The 25,321-nt window shown below is 43.4% G+C and overlaps 2 protein-coding genes across 3 annotated transcripts; one reads left to right on the forward strand and one right to left on the reverse strand.

Moving 5' to 3' along the window:
* Window positions 1-2,016: 2,016 nt before the first annotated feature.
* On the reverse strand, window positions 2,017-11,863 carry ube2ql1 (ubiquitin-conjugating enzyme E2Q family-like 1). Of its 2 annotated transcripts, none has more exons than XM_048230078.1 (3): window positions 11,536-11,863; window positions 10,361-11,204; window positions 2,017-5,919 (listed from the first exon to the last, which is right to left on the reverse strand). In XM_048230078.1, the coding sequence occupies exons 2-3, from the start codon at window positions 11,042-11,044 to the stop codon at window positions 5,788-5,790; spliced, it is 816 nt and encodes a 271-aa protein (XP_048086035.1). In that variant the 5' UTR covers window positions 11,045-11,204; window positions 11,536-11,863; the 3' UTR covers window positions 2,017-5,787. The 2 variants fall into 2 exon arrangements, with proteins under 2 accessions (XP_048086035.1, XP_048086036.1); XM_048230079.1 differs by having other exon boundaries at window positions 11,529-11,863.
* Window positions 11,864-12,310: 447 nt separating this feature from the next.
* med10 (mediator complex subunit 10) lies at window positions 12,311-14,617 on the forward strand. The gene is made up of 4 exons (XM_048229740.1): window positions 12,311-12,564; window positions 13,122-13,205; window positions 13,723-13,825; window positions 14,221-14,617. Exons 1-4 carry the CDS (start codon window positions 12,443-12,445, stop codon window positions 14,314-14,316), a joined length of 405 nt encoding a protein of 134 aa, XP_048085697.1. The 5' UTR covers window positions 12,311-12,442; the 3' UTR covers window positions 14,317-14,617.
* Window positions 14,618-25,321: the final 10,704 nt, after the last annotated feature.

Raw genomic sequence — 25,321 nt, forward strand, 5'->3', positions numbered from 1 at the left:
AAAATGGTGAATCACTTTTCTGGCTCGGAAAATCTCACAAATCAACAGTGAGGTTGGGGTGACAAAGATACTGTCCTCTCTTATCCAGTCTCTTCAAAACTAGACGAGGTGTTGTATTGCATCTCTTTCTGTCATACACAAACATATATCATTTGTCAGGGATTACTTCAGTAACTGCTTTACACTGAATGTTGCTTGTGCAGCAAGCCATTAGAACTGGAAAGCAGCAGCTTTCTAGAGTAATCTGTTCTTTCACTTCTTTTCCACTACCATCTTGAAAACCCTCAGGAAGACGAAAAGAAGTGTGAGCTCTGGGATCAATTAAAGGCCCTTATTCTCTCATAGTGACAGTCAGCAAGCATCACCTTTAAACAGGCTGTGTGTGTGTGTGTGTGTGTGTGTGTGTGTGTACATGTGTGCTTTTAAAACTCATGACCCGGGCATAAGGACTCATCATTGAAGTTCACAGATGGCCAGTGTGGACTGGGGGAGTCCTTGTCAGCGGAGTGAAGTGTCCTTGTAAACAGGACAGGGAGCTGCTGATGTGAGGAGACGAGACTCAGACTGCCCATCTCCACCCCACCCCCCACCCTCCCCTCCATCATCACTGATGCCTGATCTCCGTAGCCAGACACCGCCTTGGCCACAACTCCCCTGCGGCCTCTCACAGTGAATCATCGAGCTCCTTAGATGGCCTGGCCAGACTTCCCATTAACACGAATGGACACAAGGTACCGATAGACATCATCGGTGAATCACCAGTGAGAGAGCAGAAGAATCAGTATTACTTCCCATGTATTGCTGTACCTAGGCTGGATACTGTTGATGTTTGTAGTGTTAAATGAATAGGATAGCATATTAATTCATACAGTGTAACTGTAACAGGTGATTCTTGAGGTACGTATGGGAAGACATGTCTGCTAAATAAATGAACACAAATAAACAGGGTAAACATTTCTACAGGTAATCATTCACCAGTCCATGTCAAGGAGCTGGTGGATTGCCAGCAGCCTAATCTGTTGTTCAAATGTATCTGTGTTAATCCCTGCTGAGTCCTGTTCCTCAGTCAATAGATATAAAAACATAGAGACAAGAACACACTCAATATCTAATGTAGACCATAGTTTACTCTCCTGCCATCACCATGTTTTTAAAATCACCTTGGTCAGTGTGTCTGCCTGTGTATCTGCGTTGATAAAAAATGTATCTGTTAATCGCCACAATGTGTGACATTCTCAGAACACAGAGGGATAATACTAGCCGTGCAGTGCACCACTGTGACCGGATGTGCCCTGAACAAAAGGTACAGTCCACTGGGCTCTGGTATCAAGACAGTTGTGAATATGTATCCAGTGGCAAAAGTACAACTTATCATAACCTACCACGTATCACAAAAATGATGTGGGTACACTATGTACACATTGTCCAAGTAGGGCAAAGCTATTTACAAATGGGCGTAAAAGCAGCTCAGATAAGGACCAGCTATGTTCTGTCGACAGGGAATTTGGGTCTTTTGAGAGTGAACGCGTCGCTGGCAGGGTGAGATGACAGAGGTCGTAGCCTCAGTGTGCCAAGCAGTTGACGTGACGTAAATTTAGCACGCGGCCCTAAGGCTGCGACAGACAGACATCCCTGAAGCCTGCAGGCCCCTTCATTGACTGTCTGAGGTGATAGATGAACGAGTGTAGGGAAATGTCTGCTCATGGCTTTTATATTCAAACTAAAACAATGTCTTGCACGCACCACTCTTATAAACTTAAGGTTGCCCATTTACACACATTTGTAACATGGAGGATGAAGAGACATCACACAGAAAAGGTATAACTTAAATAGCTTAGCACAGGCTTGTTCACATATAAAAGAGTGCTTAACCAAGTATAGGTGAAATGGCGGTACTTTGAGTGTACTAATAATGGCAGTTATACTGAATATAGACTGAAGAAATAATTGCATGATTAAAAGCACAAATGTACAAAACATAAGGTTTAAGAAGAAATGAAAACAAAACGACTTATGTTCAGTAGGGTAGAATAAGCCTACAACTTTTATTGCACATTCCTGTTTGGTTTTGCTCCGACTATGACCTGCAATGTTGTATGCGTGGTCACTGGACCACGCGTAGTCTTGTAGTTTATTCCCGACAGTCCCTGGAGCCTGAGATAGCTACACACGTGACTCCACTTGATTCAGGTACATATCATTCTTAATGAGTTTGTTTTTTTCTTTTATCATCTTTTTAATCTGTGACAATACCTGCAACATGCTTCAAAATCTTCAGTTTGGCAAACCACAAATAAATTAAAACACAAACATTCATAGAACACAATTTGACATTGTTCGGACGTTAAAAAAAATCTGGACATGAGAACTTGAAAAATAAAGAACCAATAAGAAAAAAAAAAAAACATTCAGTTCTTTTTTTTCCAAAATTTTCTTCCTTTTCTAGAAAAAAAGAGAAAAAAAATAACATAGCTAGCTAACAATCACAGACCACATGCAGTTATAATACAACAGAATCATCTCACTTGTTTTGGACAATTAACTCAGTTAGTTAGTTTATGTAAACTACCAATCTAAACTATATCACAAAATTATGCTCTTTAAACTGGCGAACACCCAATTTTAGAGATATTTCGACTTAGTATACTTAGCCACTTTTCACAGAGCTCTCTTGCTACGTCCATAGGAATACATAACCACTTTTTTCAGTGACTGCCCAAAAGAGAACATTGGAGAAGATCAAAAGCACTTCTATTTGATACCAGACCCGACATGTAGATCTGTACCGAGCCATCCAGCTTGTTACATAATTGGCATTAGAAACAAAAAAAACCCAAGTGCTGTGATGCAAAATGTCATCAAACAAAGTACGGCTAGAGTACAGGAAGGAATGCTAGATTTGTGTCAGATGAAGAGGCGGGGTGTAAAAAAAAATGACGCACGTATGAGGAGAGCCGAAATCGACCCCTCGTTCCAGGCTCTCCAACAGACTCGCTCTACTTTTCCCCTTTCTGAGGGTGAAGATGAAGACAAAGGCTTGGCATAAGCTCGCCTGGGAAAAAAAATAATAATCTCATCGCAAGAATCCTGTCCCTTCTTGACCTCTCTGCATGGGGAAGTGTACTAATGTGAAATCAGGGGGGGGGTGAGGAAAAGAGAGAGGGGGGTATCTATCCTTCTTTTTCTTCAAAATGTCACATTAATTAGCAGCTTTCGGTATGACATTTTGAGTCCCGACAGCACTGATGGATCTCATGCTTTGAGGCTTTCCGTTGTGCACTGCTTTGCATAGAAAGAGACATGCATGCACTGGGCAAGACACCTCGAATCTCCCTCACCACTGATGTTACATTACTGTGGGAACAAGGAGAGTGGAAAGTGGGATTTTGGCGTACAGTCCCCCAATTAATCTCAATTACATGCCATCTCAGTCTCACCAGCACTCTATTGTCCCTGCTCCCTGAATTGTCACATCCCATTCAGTGCATTTCAGTTTAAATGACATAAAAATAAATACTTTAACTTGATACTATGCATGTACAATGCATACTTTTTCCTGGGGTTCGTGGATGTTAACATAACTTAAGACACCACAGCACACCCGATTGCTGGCCCTCTTAGGATTCAAGGAGAAGCTGACAAAAAAGAATCCAGAAAAATAATTCCAACATCAACCAGTCTAAACCCTACTGAACACTTCTTCGACATTGCTGTTTTTTTCCCAGTAACATGTCCATCTTGACACCCACTAAGCGAAACACCATTTTATGCCAGGAGTCTCAGCTGGTCTATGACGTCTATGGATTGGAACAGGTTGTCCCTAATGTGTCCATGTCACCCCTCTACATGACAAAATCTACTGTTGCCACGGCTCTCTGACACTTCCCCCTTCCCGCATGGTTACGTCTGTCAACATGCCAGGTCAGATGCCACAACACCGCAAGGCTAACGTAGAGCCTGTTGCAACCTAGCATGGCAGGCATGCAACCACGGCAGCTTTGGCAAGCTTGATGTCTTTCGTTTGCCTTTGATAGTGCAATGCTGAGACATACAGTAATTTCCTGTGTAACCCGCCTCTGTGTATCAACCTCATATCTGAATTAATTTGGTTAAGTTAAGGTATAAACCTTGGTTCATAGGCAGGAAATTACGGTACATGCATGGCGGTTTGTTAGACAATGCTGCTGACACAAACTGCCAAATTCCACTTCTGTGATTGGAGACCAGCAGCAGAGATATTAACTGAAGCAATACGCTCGGAAACAATAACGGGGGCTGTCCAAGGGCTTGAGATTGGCTGTCATGAGGAGGCATTATGTCCGAGGGCCAGCACTTCATAACAGCCGCAATCACGGCACCAGCGAGCGAGAGCCAATCTTCCTGGGCACTGACAAGTCCATCGAAAGCCACCATGGCACCAGCAAATAATAGTGTCAGGCTACCGCGTACGAGACAAGTGATGATAGTTAGGGCTTGTGCACATCTCCATCAAGCCCAACGAACATCTCCTTTTGTGATTCTTTCCATTACACTACACAATGTGTCACACACACACACACACACACACACACACACACACACACACACACTCACAATGACAGGCACACACCCCCCTCATCAAATCCAACTGAGGCTCTGACATTCGTTGCTGGCCATCTGGTATCTAAATCATGAGAATTATAGGCTTTTGGTCTCCTCCAAACACACACACACACAAAAATGATATAATGAACAGAGTGTACAGTAGTTCACTCTGTAGTAGTAGTAGCCATTCTGTGTTTTTTTTTCTCTTTAAAGTACCTCTGCATATGCATGGGATTTTTTTTCTCCATTAGAAATCAATGACCAGCTACGCAACACAGTGATGTCTAAATTTAGCCACACGCACGCAATAGAGACAGAGAAGAGAGAGAATAGAATGAAAGAATGGCACAGAGAGAGAGAGAGAGAGAGAGAGGAAAGAGAGAGAGAGAGAAGAGCACAGCTCCACATTAAGTACAATCTTCATGTTGCATTGAACTGTGAATCACAGCACGGCCAAAGGAGAGTGGGGCAGAAAGGGTAGAATGAGCATGTGCCATGCTGCTCTGCCTGTCTATTATTAAATATTTAACAATGTCATTAGCATGTAAATGGGGGAAAAGTCTGACGTCACTTGGGAGAAGCGCGCTCAACAGCTTGTGCAGGGAAGAGTGGAGGTGTAGGGATGGGTTTTCTGATGTGAGAGATACACTGATTTAAGAAGACAGGGGAGAAAGATACTGGTGGTGCTGGTGTTGGTGGTGGGTGGAGGGCAAAAGCAGGGGGGGCGAGCCACAGTGTGCCCTCCCTTACCCCCCTGCCCAACACGCCTTGTCCTCTTGAGCAAACGCTCGGACTGTGGCTCCTGGGTGAACAGTCGGAAGAAGATGGAGATTTACAGGTGTGTCTGTCTCTCTGTGTGTGTATGTGTGTGTCTGTGCATGTGAGTGTGTATATCTGTGTTTGTGTTCTTGTGTGAAAGAGAAGCGCTCTACCATGTGTGGTACCGAGTACGGTATGGTGGCTGTTTATCAGTAGACTTTTTTTTCTCATATTTGTTTTCCATAAAGTTCGATGGTGAGAGACACAGGGGAGGGAAAAGGACAACTGGTAGTATTCGAGGAACAAGTAGACGAAGAAAAACACGAAGAAGAAGAAGAAGAAGAAGAAGAAGAAGAAGAGGCAGAAGAAGAAGGAAAAAGGGACCAAAAAAGCCACGTGACGGGTTGGCCACATCCCCATCTCCCCAACTCGGGAAGGTTGCACTCAGCCGTCAGACACAGGGGGAGATACCCAGCCGTACTTCTCGTGGGTCTTCACAAGGCTCTTAAAGGTGGCCTCGGCCTCCTTACGGCTAAAGGCCTTCTTGGACTTGCCAGCTTTCCTGCAGATCCGCCCCTACAGAGAGAGAAAGAGAGAGAGAGTGAGAGAAAGAAAGAAAGAAGGAAAGAAAGAAAGAAAGAAAGAAAGAGGGAACAAAATAAAGTTCAGTTACAGGGCATACAAAGCAGTTAACGTCTGAAGTTACAACTGAAAACATAAATCAAACCTCCACACTAAGGTAACAGAAAAATAAACCTTTACAAACATTTGCGTTTAACTTGATAAACCAACATGTCACAATAATAAACCTGAAAGACAATAATACTAGAATGCAGACTCAATTCCAATGACATTACCAATTCCTTCATTATGTGCTTCAGGCTCTCTTTTCAGCTTTTTTAAAAAAAAAAAAAAAAAAACAAGACTAGGGCAAACAAAAGCTCTTCACCATGGAGATATACAAATAGATCCCCATAATACTGCACCAAGCCCCTCCGGGACAAACTGGTCCAAGCCACTGAGAACAATTCTGGTGTCCAATTCAGTCTCACAGTCCATACAATTTCATTGAACCTGCTATAGTGGTTTGAATAGTGAGAATGAAGGGTTTGTCTCTGGTGTGACGTCACCAGCCGGCACCAGATGAGCCGGTGTGTTGAGAGTCTTGGTATTCACGGCACACTCTGCCGTCAGCGGTCACCACTGCAATATAAACAGAGGTATTGCGCACACGGGGCTTTGAAGTCGCAGGCTGATTAATGACCTAATCATTTAATGGCCTCCCATGTCAGAGGATGGTCTCGGCTGCAGAGCAGAGAGACTCTACCTAACTGCCATGAATGACTACTCGGAAAGGCCACAACATTCTTATGGCCAGAAAGATGGCTGCTAAACACACGGCTTTATTCCTCGTAATGGTAGAATAATATTCCATTTGTACAGATTTTATAAAGCTATTCCTGAGCAACAATTCCCTTGAGCACTGTATTTTATTTTGCTTGGCAGGACTGATCTGAACATAAGCTAAGAAACACAATAGTGAAGGAAAGGACTTAAAAGCTGTGGTGTAGTAAGCCACCTAATCTTCCCCATCATTTTTGTGGGGTTCATATCAAATGAATGTGGATTCATCATGACATTGCAGAATTGCCTTCCAAAATCACTCAGAACTACCCTACCTACAAACTAAATAATCTAATTAATCCAATATTACTCACTGTATGATGAAGATCAAAGTATTCAAGAGAGGCTTTTAAAAAAGTTATGGCAGACTACACTGGCTAAAAACATCATGACAATTTTACAGTTTAACAAAACAAGAGATCCGAGTCGTGTCTCATGTCTGCAAAGGCCCAGTACTGACAATGACAACCGTCAAAGGATAAGCAAATAAACAGGATTCATTTGGAAATATTCCTTCATAGATTTCCTCCTAAGATTCAATGACAATACGTAGAAATAGACACAAAGGGCATTGCTTTAGTAGCAGAGTAAGAAATAAATGACCTAAGTGTCAACATATGCAGTGACCGTGAGAGTTCCCATGGAGCTCTGGCCTGGGTTCTGTCATTTTTTTTTTATTTCCATATCATAGCTTAACGAGGCTATGCTTTTGATTTTGTGACATGTGCTCTTGAAACAAGATGTTGGAGATGAGTGTGTGTACATGGCTTCCCACCACACATAACCACCTGTGTGGGCCATGCATCAAAAGGCAGCTTTTCCTGCGTGTGGAGTGATGGAAGAGCGCAAGAGGGAAGAGCCCATTATTTGTGGTGGGGGTACGTGGTGGATCATGGCATTCGGTGATCGGCGTAACGCAGCGCCAGTCAATCATTTCCTCAAACAATTCGGAGCACAGTGACTTCCGGGGGAACAATTGCCCACACACAGTAGGGCATTTAAAAGCCAGAGGACACCGGAGAGGGTGAGAGGACGGGAGAGAGAGAGAGGGAAGTGGACTGGGTGCTTTCCAGAGGCCTGCACGGACAATAGGACACGGAGAGGAAAATCTAGAGCGAGAGAGAACGGACGTATGAAAGGAAAAAAAGAAAAAAAAACATGGGCGCGATAGAAATAGCCCGTTAATGCCCGGGGCTCACGGGGAGGCAAGGCCATGGTGTAATGGCCCGGAAGTAACTAAGTGCGCTAACTGGAGAGGAGAGCCGTGTCGACGAAGCGCACAAAGGCCTGTGATTTTAGGATTAAAAAGACCAAATGGAGCTTTAATTAACAGATATTGTGTTTACGGTCCCTCACTGGGAAGGTCTTCATGCTCGAGAGGAGAGCCGCTAGCTACTTGAACAGGGCTATGAGAGGAGCGGATGGATGGGGAGGGCTGGAGGTGGGGTGGGGTGAGGGTAGCTGAAGCTGGCGGGGCGTGATGCCAACGTGTTCCCAGGGCTTATAGCACATCCAGTACAGCCCTGCGGCACCCGATGGCTATGGCCCTGTTCGACGTCTACCGCGGCTATTTCGGTGTCGGCGCGTGCACCACCGCGGAGCAGGCTGCACTCCCGTGAACGCACACAGGCCTAATGGGTAATCTTATGAATGAAGTTTCAGTGAACGGGCGCTCGCTCGCTCGCCTGCTCGCTCGTTCTCGGGCCAGTCCCGGTGCATTCTGGGAGAGCACACAGCACACTCAGCTGCGATTACATAACTGACATGTGCCAGGGAAAGGATAAACAGTGCTATTCCGCATACCATCTGATCCACGGGCAGCCACCGCTGAGGGCCTGGCATTCCACCATTCGAAAGCACTCCAACAGGACCGAGTGGATGCAATTGCCTTGGCAAAGCAAACTGCCTAGATGTGCAATACTGCTGCCACAAAGCAGAGAGAAGGGCACAGATAGGGGAGGTATTGCATCTGGCAGAGGTGCCAAAGGGTGACAGACAGAAGTTAATGTGCTTGCTAATATTGCAGGATGGTTGGTGGGGAGGGACTGATTATTGGCTGGGGTGTACACGCTGGTACCTTATCTGAACATACAGACTTAAATAGAGTGCAGTATCATCTCAATTCATTTGGATGACACATAAGCTAAATCTGGTTTTGATTCCTTTTTTGTGCAACTCCTGTCTTGGGATTGGTGCAGTGTGCTGTGGTTACACACGCTCACTGTGATTCAGCAATCATTTGTCATCTAGGGCTGTGTTATGATATGGAGACATTTTGACTTTTATTATATGGTTTTTTACCACCTCGGACACCCTGTGTGAACACATGGAAATCAAAAGACTGACTCATGTGACCTGACGAGCTGCAATATTATGATAATGAAAAACCTGAAACTGCTGCAAAGCTATGTGGTTCCACTTGGTTTATTAAAGACAGGGAACCTTACTAAGCCTAGTTTTTTTTTACAATTTCTTTTTTAAAGGCCAATCTAGTCAAACAGAGGAATTCCCACAGTCAACAAAACCCTGTGGAGCTATGCTGGATATAGCCTGGGGCAAGTCAAAGAACTGCATTGTCTTTCAAGTGGGTGATTTAAGTATCTGAAAAGCTTATGACACAAGCTATTCGTTTATTTATTTATTTCATCCCAACAACAAAGAAGATCATTATCTGAAGATCTGCAGACCACTTTGTGTATTAATTAACATAATTTTAACCTCTTGAGGCTGCACTGCTCACTGCATTACAAGAATCTTCCTTAAACGAAACTTTCTTCAGTGCTGCTAAGTGTGCAGATTGCTATGCTATCTCAACAAAATTGCCCACAGGAACCAAATTAGACCCCTCCTTCACGAAAAGTGATAAGGCCACACTATATTATGCATCTTTTTGATCCTTTTAACAACCTATAACTTCACACTATCTCCAAAGAAATACACAGGGTATGAAGGTGAATAGCATTTGTAGCAATTAAAATAATGCTTACAGTTGATGAATGCCAAATAGCCTATACAAACAACCCTGGCTGTAACAACCTGATAACTTTGAGAAACTTTAAGCAAAATTCATTAAATTACTCATTTCAAGCTAAAATGCCATTGATTACTCAGTCTGACTCCTACTCGCTGTATACCCCTGTATCTTCTCCACTGTGTGGGTCTCTCATGATAGACATCAGATGGCCTTGTAGGTTGTATGCCCTTGTTACAAAAGGACATTGCAACCTTGGCTTGACAGAATTGAGATCTCCTTGACAGATACAGGGGGATACATGACGTAGTCGATGTGCACATCTTCAAAGACATTACATTTCTGGAATACAGCACTCATAATGTCATACTAGGATTAATCACACAGCTTGCACGGCGCGGATCGATAATGTTGAGAGGCACGGTCATGATGTTTCCAGTGATTGAAATGGTGGAATGGACCTCTTCATTTCAATCGCATATTAGTCAGACAGGATAGGTTTCAATTTCCGACTTACATGAATAATACAAAGGTTACAAGGAGGCCCTTGCGTATCTTTTAGTAACCCATCCCAAACCTAGATCCAAGACGTCATCAAAACACTCAATCACATCATTATCTTGAATAGCCTTTATGTCTCACCTGTCCTTTCACAAGGCTCGCAGCAAACTGCCTCATGACGGCCTCGACCGTGTACGCGCTGGACCAGCCTCGGGGGGTTAACAACTCCATGCAAATAGCTCCTCCATCGAGAACGTAGCCGTTCTCCAGCCTCGGGGTAAGCACTCGCATGAAAGGCGGTGAGAAGGGGAAATTGTCGGGGAAAGTGACATTCAGCAGTATGAACTCAGTGTTCGTCTCTTTCATGTCCTGCCACAGCGCGGAGTCCTTGTCCACCTGGTGCAGCTTCACATTCCATTCAAAGAGGTTATCATCCATCAGCTCCACGGTTATAAAGTTGTCACCCAGTCGTCGGATCTCTTGCAGTTCTTTCATCAATCTCCGTGTCCGGACCTGGGTGCAGTGTTGTCTGTGGGGCGCCAACGAGGGTATCGAGCTACTGGGCTTGCTACTTTGCTGTTTCTCTTTCGTGTCCTTGCCCTGTTGTTTGTCCTTAACAGGCGGTTTGTCCTTAACCGGATGATCAAATTTTTTAGCTTTTATTTCTGGGGTACTGATGTTCGTCTCATTGCTGGTATTACAGTGCTTCGTGTTGTTTTTCTGGTTGCCCTTGGTCCCTTTCAACGAGCCTTGGTGATGCTTTGGGTCCTCTGTGTCGCGGTCGTGTAGACGAATAAGTCCAATTTTACGCAGAAGGGTTGCCATTGTTGTTGATATTCACAATCCCCCTAAAAGAGTTCTCCAGATGCGTACAATGTCGATATCGACGAACGCACGCGAACCTTAGTTCACTGCAGGCTCGGAAGATGACCACTCGGCGATTGCATGTAGCCCGTCCTCAATGCATCGTTCCGGCGAATTCAAACTGAAAACATAAGAGCCATTGCATAATTCACCAGAGAATGGATAGTTTTTCCATTCAGATCATACCAATATGTTGGTTGTGGTGGACATACATCTAACACAAAATTACCAACGTAGCCTATACTTCACACGGTTGCAGCAATTTTGACATGTGGAATGTTTATTGACTGCAGCGAAGCTATAGCTGCGGATGCCACGCCACTATTGCTAGCATAGGATGCTTTTCAAACAGATAGGTTAAACAAAACCTTACTCCCAATAGATTCTGTTCACAACACAATTCCACAGCATTTATTTATATGTAAGAAATATACATAGGCCCTACCTCTTACCTGCAAAATAACACGATAATGCACCTGTTCCGTTTAGTGTTTACAACGGACAGTGACTCCAAAACGATATCGGGTTGCAGATGACTGTTAATCCTGAGTTCGGCTGGGTCTGGTCTATCTAAGCCAAAGCCTTTGATGTAACCGCAGCTGCGGCAACACTAGCGCTAATGTTGCTCGGAACGAACCAATCCGATAGCCTAATCCGTCGCGAAAGCAAGAGCACACATAGGCTACACACACACTGTTATAGCTGGTTTGTACAAAGCTCTGAGGACACTCGCTTTCGCTGTACCTGGACGGAATGGATAATCAAGTCCCGCGCACGAACTGTGAGGATAGAAGAGGGGCTGGGCTTCCGATGCATCAGCTGTCGTAGGGGGATTAGTTAATGACGTTTTCACCTCCCCCCTCCCCTTTCTATTTCGCATTCCACATTAGGTTACCTTGGGAAGAGAGCATGAGCTGGTGCACCAAAATGAATAAATCAAGCAAGTTAAAATTAGGATATAGCCTAGCAATTATATGTGTTTTTGAAATTCCCCTTATCTTAAAATATATAAAATATCGTACATAAAGGATCACGGCCAGTTAAGACTAACAATGGTTATACATATTAAATATTCCACTGTGTTGGTTATAAACCAGTAATACAATATCTTCCTGTAACTAGCATAAGGATGTTTTTTTGCAGCATAACTACTTCCCAGCAATGAGAATCACTTTACGGCACAAACCAGTTGGCTGTTTCCACGGAGACGGAGCCTAAGCTTTAGTGATTGGCTAATACGCTGCCAGAAATCGGTACTGCGGCATGGGCACTATGAAAACGCACTAAGAAACCTTTGTTTACTTACGTTTTCTTTTAATGTAAAGTATTCCTGGTAGTTGTACAACTAATCGAGCTATTATGGCTGAAAAATTTGATAACTTAGAGGAGCATCTTGAAAAATTCATCGAAAATATTCGTCAGTTGGGGATCATCGTAAGTGACTTTCAACCAAGCAGCCAGACGGGACTGAATCAGAAGCTGTAAGTGGTCTTTCAGATAAGCCTAATTCAAAATTAGTTCTCATAATGTTACAAAAAACGAACGCTAAGTAACTTGATGACTTGAAAGACGGGTAGACATTTCTCCTACAAGAAAGCACATCCTGGACTGTAAAATAAGCTAAGTTAGCTATGTTAGCTTGGTGGACTATGGGTTAGCCAGATAGCAAGCTAACGATAGGCTTGTATGCTGATAATGTGTCGCTGTCATTCGTGTGAAACGTTAATCATGTAAGAAATAATCATTGAGATGAAGATATATTATAAGTTAGGTCGTTTTGGTTAGGGATTTGCGTTAACGTTAGCCTACACTACCTTGTAGTCATGGCAGTCATGCTAGCTGTTGACGTCTGTGTGTCATGAGTTTACGTTATCTGTAAATGAACAGGATTTGAGATGTAGGCAGCTTTAAGGGTGCTCTTTAATACGTAGGGGTTGTAGAAACACTACTATTATGTGCAGACACAAATGAATCCATTGTGATGATGAGCTTAAGGTACTGGCCACTTCAAATGACCTCATTCTCCTTTGTCCCACAGAAACTTCATGATCACTGGATTGCAAGATATTGAGAAATGCCGACAACAGCTGCATGACATCAACGTACCTCTGGAGGCTTTTGAGTGAGTCCTTCACATCTGGCCAAAATGCTTAAACATTCAAGCTTTGATGGTGATTCATTTAAGGATACAACTCTAGTAGAAATCCTGTTATTACGAGATTGCTGTAACTAAGTATTTTACCCAACAATACTAACTACCAAAGCTGTGGGCGGTGCTTAGAGCCTGCATCAACAGGGCCTAAAGCCTATTTTATTTTGTGCACAAAAAAATATGTTTTATTGGTGATTTTGTGTTTGCTGCTTTGGTTCATTGTTGTTGTTATTGTTATTGTTATTGTAGTAGTGTCCCATGTCATGTGTAATGTTCCGCTGCTGAAAGGTCACTGTGGTAAATCGCCAACCTATAGCACAGAGACATTAACACCTCTCCTGTGTACATTTGAAATGTCAGATGAAACAGTCTGGGATGAATGATTGTTGTCTTTCATATTTCCTCTTTCTGCCTACCATGTTTTAGACATTCAAGCTGCCCATGTCAACAAGCCTTATATTGAAATTGAAGGACATTTCTTTCACAGGTATATTGACCAAGGACGGAACCCTCAGCTTTACACAAAGGAGTGCTTGGAAAGAGCCTTGGCAAAGAATGAACAGGTCAAAGGAAAGATTGACACAATGACGGCAAGTTCACATTTCTGTCCTGTATTCAACTGTAAAATCATTGTAACTGTGGCCCAGTTTTAAGATCTACATCCATTTACATCTACATTCATTCATTTAGCAGACGCTTTTATCCAAAGCGACTTACATATCTCAATTACATTACAAGGGCCATTGTCCCTGGAACAACTCACGGTTTAGTTCCTTGCTCAAGGGCACAATGGTGGAAGCCGGGTATTGAGCCCACAGCTGTTCAGGCTACTGGTTTGGAGGAAAAAGATTGATCGTGTACTATTAGTTGTAGTCTCTATATTTCCAAGTGTAAGTGTAGATTCATGCTTGGTACGCCTTGTGATTTCTAATCATTGGATCTTGCTGTCTACATTTGACTAATTTAATTTGTTTGATTTTCACAGAAATTTAAAAGTCTCCTTATTTCGGAGTTGGGAAAGGTTTTCCCGGAAGAAATGACCAAATATAAGGCTATCCATGGAGATGATCCACCATCATAGACTTGGCTACAACATTGTCATTGTCGAGCCAAAATGTATATATGTTTATATGCAAATTAAGCCTTTTTTTTAACGAAACCAAGCACCGTAAAATCTTTCAACTTTGTAATAATTTTCCAACATTTTATATTATGCTGCTCATCATGCAAGAGAGCGATATGAATTTAGTATATCATTGTAGTTTGATCTCCAATCAATGCAGAGGTAGAGTTTTGCACCAATTCTGTTTTAGTTTTGCTGTATATTGATACCGGTATGTGTTTTTGTTCCTTTTCATTAAAGTTGAGGATCAGGTATTATTCATTGTCTGTGGTCTCTGTAACTAAAGTTAATGGTCACTGCAAATTGCAGTGTCAGAATTTGAGTCTAGCAACACGCCATTGGGATGTGATTATGGACCGTGTTTCAATGGATACAGGGGAAAAATGACTCTACACACAATTGGATAGACCTGACCAATCAGAGCAACAAAATATGAGAATCACATCAGGAGACCGGCAAAAATGCCCCTCTTGATAAATGCCTTTCACTTTTCTTTTGGTCATCTTTTCAAGTTATTGCACTGTAAATATCTTGTATAACACACACGGTAGCGAAATTGAAACATCGCTTGTCCAGGGGCAGCCTTTTTATTGACTATTTGATTGGCCCAAACACAACTTGACTGGGCATATAGACCTCGCAATGGAGCGACTCCAAATTTCCATACAACCTTATACATTCAATATTTGACCTCCTGAAGAATCAAGACTGTTTATTGTATTTGTAATTTCTGTATGTACATTAAGTCATTCATTTACCAAACACTTACATCCAACATGGCTTACTAGTGAGGTATACAAAAAGTTGATCAAGGTGAAAAAATATGAACGGGGTAAAAGACTAAATGTGCTATTTGTGACCAAGTAAACAGTATTTAAACACTGTTAAGACTCAAATTCTGTGGACAAGTTCCATGTTCTCCTCTGATGAGTAATTTAAAAAATAAATACTTCAGTGCATTCCCTTGATGTACCCAGTCTTGTGGTAAATGAATGTATTTGATGCAATGAAACAGAATCCCAGCTTTTGGACTGCACATGCCCAATAAGAGCAAAAACAATGTATATAATTGGTTCAACATTTAACAACGAATTATCATTTTTTATTTGTTTGTAATAGTGGGGCAGCCGTGGCCCACTGGTTAGTACTCTGGACTTGTAACCGGCGGGTTGCCGGTTCGAGCCCCGACCAGTGGGCCATGGCTTAAGTGCCCTTGAGCAAGGCACCTAACCCCTCACTGCTCCCCGAGCGCCGCTGTTGAAGCAGGCAGCTCACTGCGCCGGGATTAGTGTGTGCTTCACCTCACTGTGTGTTCACTGTGTGCTGTGTGTGTTTCACTAATTCACGGATTGGGATAAATGCAGAGACCAAATTTCCCTCACGGGATCAAAAGAGTATATATACTTATATACTTAGTGATTGGTAAATGTACTTGAAATCTCTCTCAGGTCACAGAAAGACTTTGCATTTCTGTGATAAAGCCCATTCGTTTAGAAAAACACAGTAATGTACTAAGTAGAAATATATCAAAGTCGAAACAATAAAGACAAGAAATGCCCCAGTTTAAGAGTGCCATTACTGGGCCCGTTATGGCATCTCTATTAATCTGCAGGCTATTGGATTTGTTTGAGCTGAATATGTTAGGCGCCATCAAGAGATACCACGAGGGCCCTTCAAATGATGCAGACGTCACAAACAGATGACGTGTGTGTCCTCAGACAAGTGCTCAGTCTACACACAAAGGTCACTGATGTCATGCGGGGAGATGGTTCCTTCTGCCTGCACGAATAAGCCTCCAGAAAGTTCCGATTTCTCTGAGGGCACTTTTATCCCTCACATAAAAGGGCACCTTTTGGAACAGTTCTCCGTGTGAAATTAAAAAACCATCAAGGATAAATTGTCCTTTCAGTGCTTTTTAGTCAATAAGAAGCGTGATCGTTAGAACCAAGGCTGATGTTCAACGGAAGGACTGTGATTTCTCCCTGACCTTTTAGTGACGGAAATAGTTATAGGTCTAGGTAATAATAATAGGTAATAATAATAGGTCTATTAACAAAGTGTGATAACATATGGTGCTTTAAGTGTAAAATGGTAGCTTTAGCCAGGGTTAATTGAATAGAAAGAATATTTAATTCTACATCTTTTGCTTTACATTTTTCAGGATGATGGCAAATCTTGCCATCAAATTTGCTACTACCTCTGTTTAAATACATACATTTGGCTTGCAAACGACCTGGTCGCACAAACTCCCAACTGAGCAAATTGCTTGGTTATCAAGTTTCCCCATCTTGACACCGTATTTCTTTGATCCTTATTTTGTTTCACGTGTGAGGCTAACACCGGCCACACTCGACCGTCTTTTTTTCGGGGTGGCTGACGAGCTGTATAATGTGGTCTTTGATAATATTATCATAATGGCTTTGTAATGGTAATACAAGGTGCTAGACACTGACTGAGGATGTGGACATACATACACAATAGCCGGCTGGCCCACGAGGAGGGTGTGTGTGTGTGTGTGTGTTTCTAAACACTTTACTCATTTGAAAGACGGATTCCGTCTCCATTTCAGTGGACAAACACCCCCACAGTGGAGGTCATGAGGCAGACAAACCCCTCTGCCTTCTGTTGCCACTGTCACTATGGCAACGCCCGTCTTCCTCCTGTGGAGAACAAAGGCCTGGTCTAAAGAGGAGGAGTGTGTCACTCTGTGTGTGTGTGTAGAAAGGCCTAGCACCATAATACATATTCACCATGAAGCAACATGCGCTAAATGCCCACATGACTGCAAGAGTGTGAGTGTGTGTTTTGTTATTCATATTCTTGGCCCAAAGCATCCAAGGACTCCAATGACCCTAAAATTTACAGTGACGAAGTGGTCTCGCTGAATGGTGGACAGGGCTTGAAAGTAGTCCCAATGTCATGGCAGGTCTTTTAGAGAGTCTGTGCTTTGGTTTTGCTTTGTGTGGGTAAATATTACAAATATAACATATTTAGAAATAATGTAATATCTTTTTGGAAAAGAGTACAATGCAAATCTCCATCTAAAATATTCATTGAAGGTCCTCTTTTGGCAGTGTGTCATGGCATGCATCCATAGTGTTTTTTTTAATGCAAGCACAGTGTGTCATGCTAAAGACAAATTGTGTGTGTGTTTTTGTAAATAAAACCCCCTCTTCTGTACAGAGTGAAAGGAAACACACTTGAGGTCTGTGTAGATTTGTGAGGACAAAGCTGGAAGAAAAAATGCAGCCTTGGGAACTGCTCAGAAAAGAGAGTGAGGGCAAGAGAGAGAGAGAGAGAGAGAGAGCGCTCTGGCTCCTCCGGTCTCCATGGAGATGAATGTCTCGCTCTCCTCTTTCCCCCTCCTCATTAAAGCCCCATGGCAGAGGCAGAGGCAGGCTGTGAGCCCGGGGCCAACCCAGCGCTGCTTCATGTGGCACTCACGCCCCTCATTTCCTCTGTTGCTCCTCATCACACCAAATGGACACACATCAAGCCTCAGCTAGCCACACACATCAAGCCTCAGCGCCACACACATCAAGCCTCAGCTAGCCACACACATCAAGCCTCAGCGCCACACACATCAAGCCTCAGCTAGCCACACACATCAAGCCTCAGCTAGCCACACACATCAAGCCTTAGGATAAGTATAAGTATATATACTGTTTTGATCCCGTGAGGGAAATTTGGTCTCTGCATTTATCCCAATCCGTGAATTATTGAAACACACTCAGCACACAGTGAAGTGAAGCACACACTAATCCCGACGCAGTGAGCTGCCTGCTACAACAGCGGCGCTTGGGGAGCAGTGAGGGGTTAGGTGCCTTACTCAAGGGCACTTCAGCTGTGCCTACTGGTCAGGGTTCAAACCGGCAACCGTCCGGTTACAAGTCCGAAGCGCTAGCCAGTAGGCCACGGCTACGCCCCTATTACCTTGCATGCCTTAACCAGCCACACACATCAAGCCCTAGCTAACTACATGCATGATTAGATCCAAACATGCAGAGAAGCTTTAGACTGGGGCAAGGTAAGCTCTAGAGAAGTCCTGTTCCAGTTTGAGTTAAACCCGTTTCGAACTAAGCTCATGGCAAACCTGAAGACATTAATGCAAATGAATGAGTCTACTTTTCTTTCTGTATTGCACTGAAAAGCAGACATTTCACTATAGCCTAACGGCAAACTGAGACTAGGAGGTAGATGCCCCTGCAGCACAGCTGAAAAGCCTCTGGTTCTGTCTGTCTATAGACTGTGGGGGAGGTTTGCCATTCAATGTATTCCAAATGAAAGATTAAAGTGGGAATGTAGTATGTGCAAAAAAGCAAACTCATCACATTCTCATATATTCTGTATGCATTGCCTTTTCCCCGCATAGTGTTTTGGGAATTTTCACTGTTTTCATAGCCCTTGTAACTCTATAGTATAACTTTACCGCATGGAGCCTTTATTTTTTTGTATAGGTGACATTCTGCCCTCATCAAAGTTTGCAAAAGTTGACTTAATTTCCTCTCAGCCGGACTCTGCCGTTGCTAAGAAAGATAACCCCAGTGATGTCCAACATGGTTCATGATGGTGGATGGCAGCCATCTTAACCTAATCTGCTCCATATTTAATGGCCATGGTGGACAGTGTTCATTAAAGGGAACACATTGCCATCATTAGCGTTTTGCAGTCCTTTCCGTCAGAAATTAATTCTGATTATCCTTCTCTCTCTTCCTTCCCTCTCGCAGAAACAAGTCCTGTGTTCTGTTTGCCTGAGGGCTTCTTATTCAATGTGAAATGAGAGTGATTTGCTGACAGGCTCACAGCAAGAGCGTGCCGCTTAGAAAAAAGGGCCTGGTCTGAAACGCACCGGGCTCGATCTGGGTTCCCCACTGGTTTAATTAGCTCATTGTGGAATGTACTTATCCCTGTGCGTTATCCACTCTCGGCTGTGCGGTAATGACTGAAGCCTAGGTGAGAGTGGATATGTAGCAGTGCTCACACAGAACCTCTCGTGCATCTGCGTTTATCCAGTGATAGCCTAGTGATAATGATGTCATGTCTGCTTGTTAGATTTTGTAGTAGTAGTTACAGTTTTTATACCCTTGAATATGGAGAGATTACTTTTTTTACCAATCTTTTTTGTTACTAGATAGAACAAACAGTTATCATGAAGAGCGCTCTCTGAATTTTATGCAGGCTACGTTACAGCATTATCTTGACCTGAAAATACAAAAAGAAATGATTTTTAATGCCATTATGGCTAGAATGTGCATTGCCATCTGTTCAGCATTAAGCTCAGCATGTATTCTTTGTATCAGTATGGTGCAGTCAATTATATTGAATTTCTAGATTTAAATAGAATAGTTTTATAGCCTTTAGCCTGACCGCAGACACTGTGGCAAGGGTGGAGGGTTAAATTAGCATCCTAGTAATCCCAAATGAATAAAATGTTAATTTGTCTCTAGCACAATTCTATAATGTCATATGGGACTTCTGCCACTCCTTTATGATCCAACTGTCTCCTTTTATTACCAAAGCCCCATAAAATCACCCAGGCCTGCTCTGCAATTGTTCTGCCATTTGCTCCATACTTCTGTCACTTTTGTGTGTGTGTGTGTGTGTGCGTGCGTGTGTGGGTGGGTGGGGGATGCCTGCATGCAAATGGGGGCATCAACGACTACCTAACCAATGTCATATGTCACTCAGGGTTAGAGGCAAAGGAAATGGCTGGAGGGTAGGATAGGTTCCCCACTCTACAAATCTCTCTTCTTTAAAGGCGTTTATGCAGATGGCTGCATAACAGTAGTAGCCAAGTTCCTGAGGAGCTAGCTGCTTAATTTCAACTGGCATCATTATCGCTTAATTGGTTACAGTAAAATGAACCAGGCCACACATTCTCTCTCCCTCTCTCTCACACACACACAGAGCTGACCCTGTGATCCATCAGTGGCAGGATTACACCCTCTTGGCTTGCTCTGAAAACCTGGAACAGTTGTGAGCGTTGGATTGATGCATGTAGGGTCAGGGGTACCAGAGGTAGGGGACAGGACCCCTACGTGATTGAAGGAGGGACTGCCCCCCTCCAATTTGGGTGGTGTGGAACGGCCATATTGTTTCCGGCTCGTGCTCGGTTGGTGGGGCCCCACCCCGGCAGCAGATGCTGACTTAGGCACAAGCCATTTGAACATCATTAATCACTGTCTGCTCTGGCCGCTGTGCAGAAAGCGATGAGTGCAGCCGGCGTGGTTGTGTGTATGTGTGTGTGTGTGTGAGCGTTTTGTGTTGTGAGCGTCCCTCGGGAACACAGGAAGAGTGTGCATGTGTGTGTGTGTGTGTGTGTGTGTGTGCACAAGGGGGCTGTATAGTGGTCTGTGCAGACCTCTGGGCTGTTAAGTTGTTCCATCTTTATGAGCATGCGAGCCTAATGTTGTGGGGGAAGGAAAAGTAGCATTGTTGGTTTTCCAGATTGACACCAATACAAAGAAAGTAAGAAAGAAAGAAAAAAACAACACACAATACCCCTCTCTTTCAGATGGGTCCTGTCCAAACAGTTTTGTCTTAAACTTTGTCTTTGTTTTAACAGAAGTGTGTGCAGAGTTAGTAAAGATCATGCACTGAAAATAATTCAGTTGCATTTCTTGGGCTTAACCCAAACAATATAAGCCCCAGGCTATGGCTACTGTGGGAAAATATGAAAATGCACTGGACATCACTGCCTAGGAGGAGACTGCCTGGAGCAGTGGAGACTAAAATATAGACTGTGTATGAAAAAGATCTAATCGAGTCAATATATGAGTAGTTCTGGTGCCTTGTGTAAAGTGTAAAAGGAAAAGTAAAGTTTGAAATCTACTGCCTTTAGTGTCTGTGTCAAAAGCAACTCACCTCAGATAGCATACCCTACGAACACACTTGTGTCATGTAATATTAATCAGATCCGCTGTCTTACAGTCTGAATAAAAGCTACGAAGACATGACAAGAAAAAAAGACATCATTAGCCTAACCCCCTTTTTGTTTTATTGCTCAGGATCCCTCCTGTGCACTGATCATCAGCGAGTCACTGGCGTGAAAACTCATCTGTTTGGATGTTTCCTGTCCAAACAGCTAATTGCCTCAGATGACTACTTCGGCGCAGGCACCCGCTAATGAGTATTGATTTAGGTTTCTGGCAGAAACTCATTACGCGATTTTGCTCATTCTGGGCCGTTGACATTCCCCAGACGACCGGTTATTCGCCTTCGGGAGTGCGTGGTGTGTGCGTCAGACACAGGCCTTCCTGTGCGTCTAGTCAATGTAGCAGCAGTTCCATTGGGAACCAGGTTACATTTCTCTGAATTTGTTTGACAAAACCAGAGGAGCAGGTGTCTGATGCATGGCAGTCTGTGAAATGTATGCTCGATTGTTTTCAAGGTGAAGAAGTGGTATTATCGTAGAGGTAACTCTGATGTATAGCCCATTTCCCTGCAGAACAAGTGCCATGGTGTAGAAACACCTGTGTCAGCAGGAAAGGTGGGAAGTTTTTCCTTGACCGCCAAATGCAAGGGCGACATGATTAGGCAACTGGACGCTTGCCACGACATCATGGCGGGGGTGGGGGGTGTGAGAATGAACATGTGTAAGAGAATGATTGCTCCCATTTTGAGAGAGCGAGAGAGAGAGAGAGAGAGAGAGAGAGAGAGAGAGAGAGAGAGAGAGAGAGACAGAAAGAGAGAGAGAATTCAAACACTGCATTCAGAGCAGGTGCCTCAGTGTCCCTCAGAGCAAACAGAAGCTGACCCAGAATTAACAATGTCTTAATTCTCAATGGTGTTTCTGCCGTCAGCCTGCGCGATACGGTCTGAGCCGTCTGATATAGAACCAATTATCCAGCGTGCGCTAAGTCTGCTGGATTTAATTGCGTGTCCTGGCCAACGGGAGGTCAGTGCTACTGTGTCGAGGGTAGTTACGTAACATTATGCAACCTGCAGGCTTGAGTTTGGTGTTAAAGCACTGCTCACGAATCAAGCCAAAAGTAAACAACCTGGCATTCTACACATACACACCAGTTCTAAACTTCCAGCAAGGAATGACTTCTGCACACTTTTGGACCAAGGTTAGAATGTGAAAGTGTTATTCAAATTCAAAACGTACTGTTTACTTTTTTCAGGGAAATGCATATTAAATGTGCCTGTGCATTGTTGCTTTGCATGTCGCACGTATGGGCTTCCTTGCAAATGAATGAATACTCTGTTCAATTAGTGACTCCACTGAACATGAAAGCATTCTGTACACATATTCCTGCATAAATCATAAACAAATATAAATATGATGAATCATAATTTGTGGAGTTGCAGGGTCATTATGGAAGTTTGTCAGGCAATTAAGAGGTAGCTCCTCATCCATCATTGGTAATGGTGTGTTGTGTGTAATAAAGAGTGCGTAATTGATGAAAATGAAAAAAAAAGCCACTTCAGTGATTTCCCTCACCTTCAGGAAATGTGATCTCTGTTGTGGTGCCACTCCTGTAACTGTCCTTAAGTTTGGGGAGAAAGAACTGATGTTAAATTATTTAGACAGAAGAGACAGAAACAATAGGCTACCGGCCAATGTAAGCTATATGCGAGCACCAGCCTTTAAAGGTACAGTCCACCATTCTAATCCCACTCAATTTCAATGTCAGATTCGGTGAATCCCTCAAGCTGTCCATCCAGTGCTTGCGCTTGAAATAACTCCAGTTTTTAATAAACAATAGCTCCAATAGTAAACAAACATAGTGGCACATCGAGCCATGAACAATCCCAGCCCATCGACATTGTGCTTCTGCTGAATGGAAGGGAAATCGTGGACTGCATGAACTGAACAATCCTCAAAGAGCAAAAGGTGCTTATCCGGAGCACCATTCCCAATGTTGGGAAAAAGCCAAAAGCTTTTACACCAAATCCTAACTACAGGCAATATGAGCGAGCATTAGCGATAAAATCTGTTTGTTTTCAATTGGAATGTTGCAACGAGAAGCAGTGCTGTGCAGGCCAATGTAACACAACGTTTTGAGCGAAACTTTTGTCGGACGCCCCGTTTCTATTTTCTTTCTTGTCGCTTGAACAGAAATATGATGCAATAGAAGGCCATATTTAACAGATTCGGTGTGGACAGAGTGCATTACATGCTACACAATAGTCGCTCGCTCGGATGCAGTTAGGATAGGCTACCATGTTAGACCAACAAAACATCAAAGCAAAACAGCAAACAGATGTTATGCTTTGAATTGCAAGCGTGAGCAATATTAATAGTTCTATCCTGTGTTTGTCCCAGGAGTGATGTCTGGTAGTTTTCCTCCTATATAAAGTGCAGCGAAGCCAGCCAAATTTAGATTGGCTCAAAGTGCTGACTCTCGAGCGAATACCGAGTCAGCGAATTGTCTACACTGCAGAGACAAACCGAAATTAAAAGGGGAATAGTCTATAGCAACGGGCCTCTGGTGGTTCAATTCTCACCTTTCAATGCAAACATGACGTTCACAAGTGGGACTACGCAAACAACACCTATGCATGTCTGAACAAGTTGGGAGGCCACGCATCTCTAAGACAAAGAAGGGAAACAGTGGTTTAACACATGTAAATTAAACACATCACACCACTGGGTGGGTAGTGATAAAAAACAGAGCGCTTCCTGCTCACAAGGTAAAAGTTCACAGTCAGAAGGAGTGTCAGCTTTTTAGAATAAGAACTTGTGCCTTGAACTAAACTGAAATAAGATACCATGAAGGAGATGCTGTGAAATGGTTTGCTTCAGTGTCAGTTTGCAGATTTTGGGGTACATACTGTGAAATCATCACATACAAAGCATATTCACAAACTCATACAAAGGTGGGGAAATCCTGAACCACTGAACTGCAGTCAATATTTCACTAACAACCAAGCAGCTTAAACATTCCCATGTATAAATAGCCTTTTCTTGCTTACTCTGAGATTAAATCAAAAGTTCAGACATGGCACAGCCTTGCTGGGGTGAGTCATCGGGTCAGCATATTTTACGGATGAGGGGATCTGGCCTTTGTGGAGAAGGGCCTTTGCTTACATCATGAGTGTCACAAGTTTCACTTAGCTTTACTTCACCTGAAACTATGTGACTTTTGGAGGAAGTTCACGTGGCCTGGACACAGCGCCACACTGCAAACCAACATGGCCCTAATCACCCATGCACTTCCCCAATCCTATTAAAGCAGGAAAAGAAGCCACTGTGTTTGAAGGTTAGTTTACACAGGGCCACTGAAGAAAAAGAGATCAGGGGAGAGAGAGAGAGTAAAAAGAGAGAGAAGAGGAGGAGTTGAATGAGAGAGGGAGGAAAAGGAGATAGTAGGGTGGAAAAGGGGGTGCAGGATGGGGGGGTGACTAAGTCCCGTGAAGATTTAGCAGCTTTGCATTTCATTTTTTTCCCCATGTGTGAAATCCGATTCCTTCACGGGACGCTGTTGTGGCAGCTTACTCACAATTTCAGATGTAAAAGGCAGGGAGATGACAAGCTTATCTGCCGCTCCTCCATGGGAAATCATATTTGTGGGGGAGAGGCTGGCTTCGCCCTCTCCACGGCCCAGTCTGGATGGGTCTCTTGGGGGTGAGGCTCTGGACTGTGGTGGGGGGAAGTAGAAATGTCATTCATTCATGTCTGCTACTTGTGTGATGGTATCTCTATACATCTCTTCCCTCTTTCCATATCTGTGTTATTCTATCTCTCTACTTCTCTCCATGCCTTCGACTCTTTCTTGCTACTCATCTCTCAGAGTCTGTTACTCTCTTTTACTTGTACATTCAGAGACTTTCTCCAGCTGGTTGTGAGCTCATCAAATGGTGATTACACAGCTAAACATTCACAAGCACAGAATCTGACTCATTTCCCTTTTGCCATATGATACCCACATGTCTTTCAGAACAACGTCACACACACACACACATACACACCATCTTTGTCTCTGTCTACACTCATACCAGAGAAAACACAAAAAAA

This window comes from Alosa alosa, chromosome 20 (genome assembly GCF_017589495.1).
Source record: "Alosa alosa isolate M-15738 ecotype Scorff River chromosome 20, AALO_Geno_1.1, whole genome shotgun sequence".
NCBI lineage: Eukaryota > Metazoa > Chordata > Actinopteri > Clupeiformes > Clupeidae > Alosa > Alosa alosa.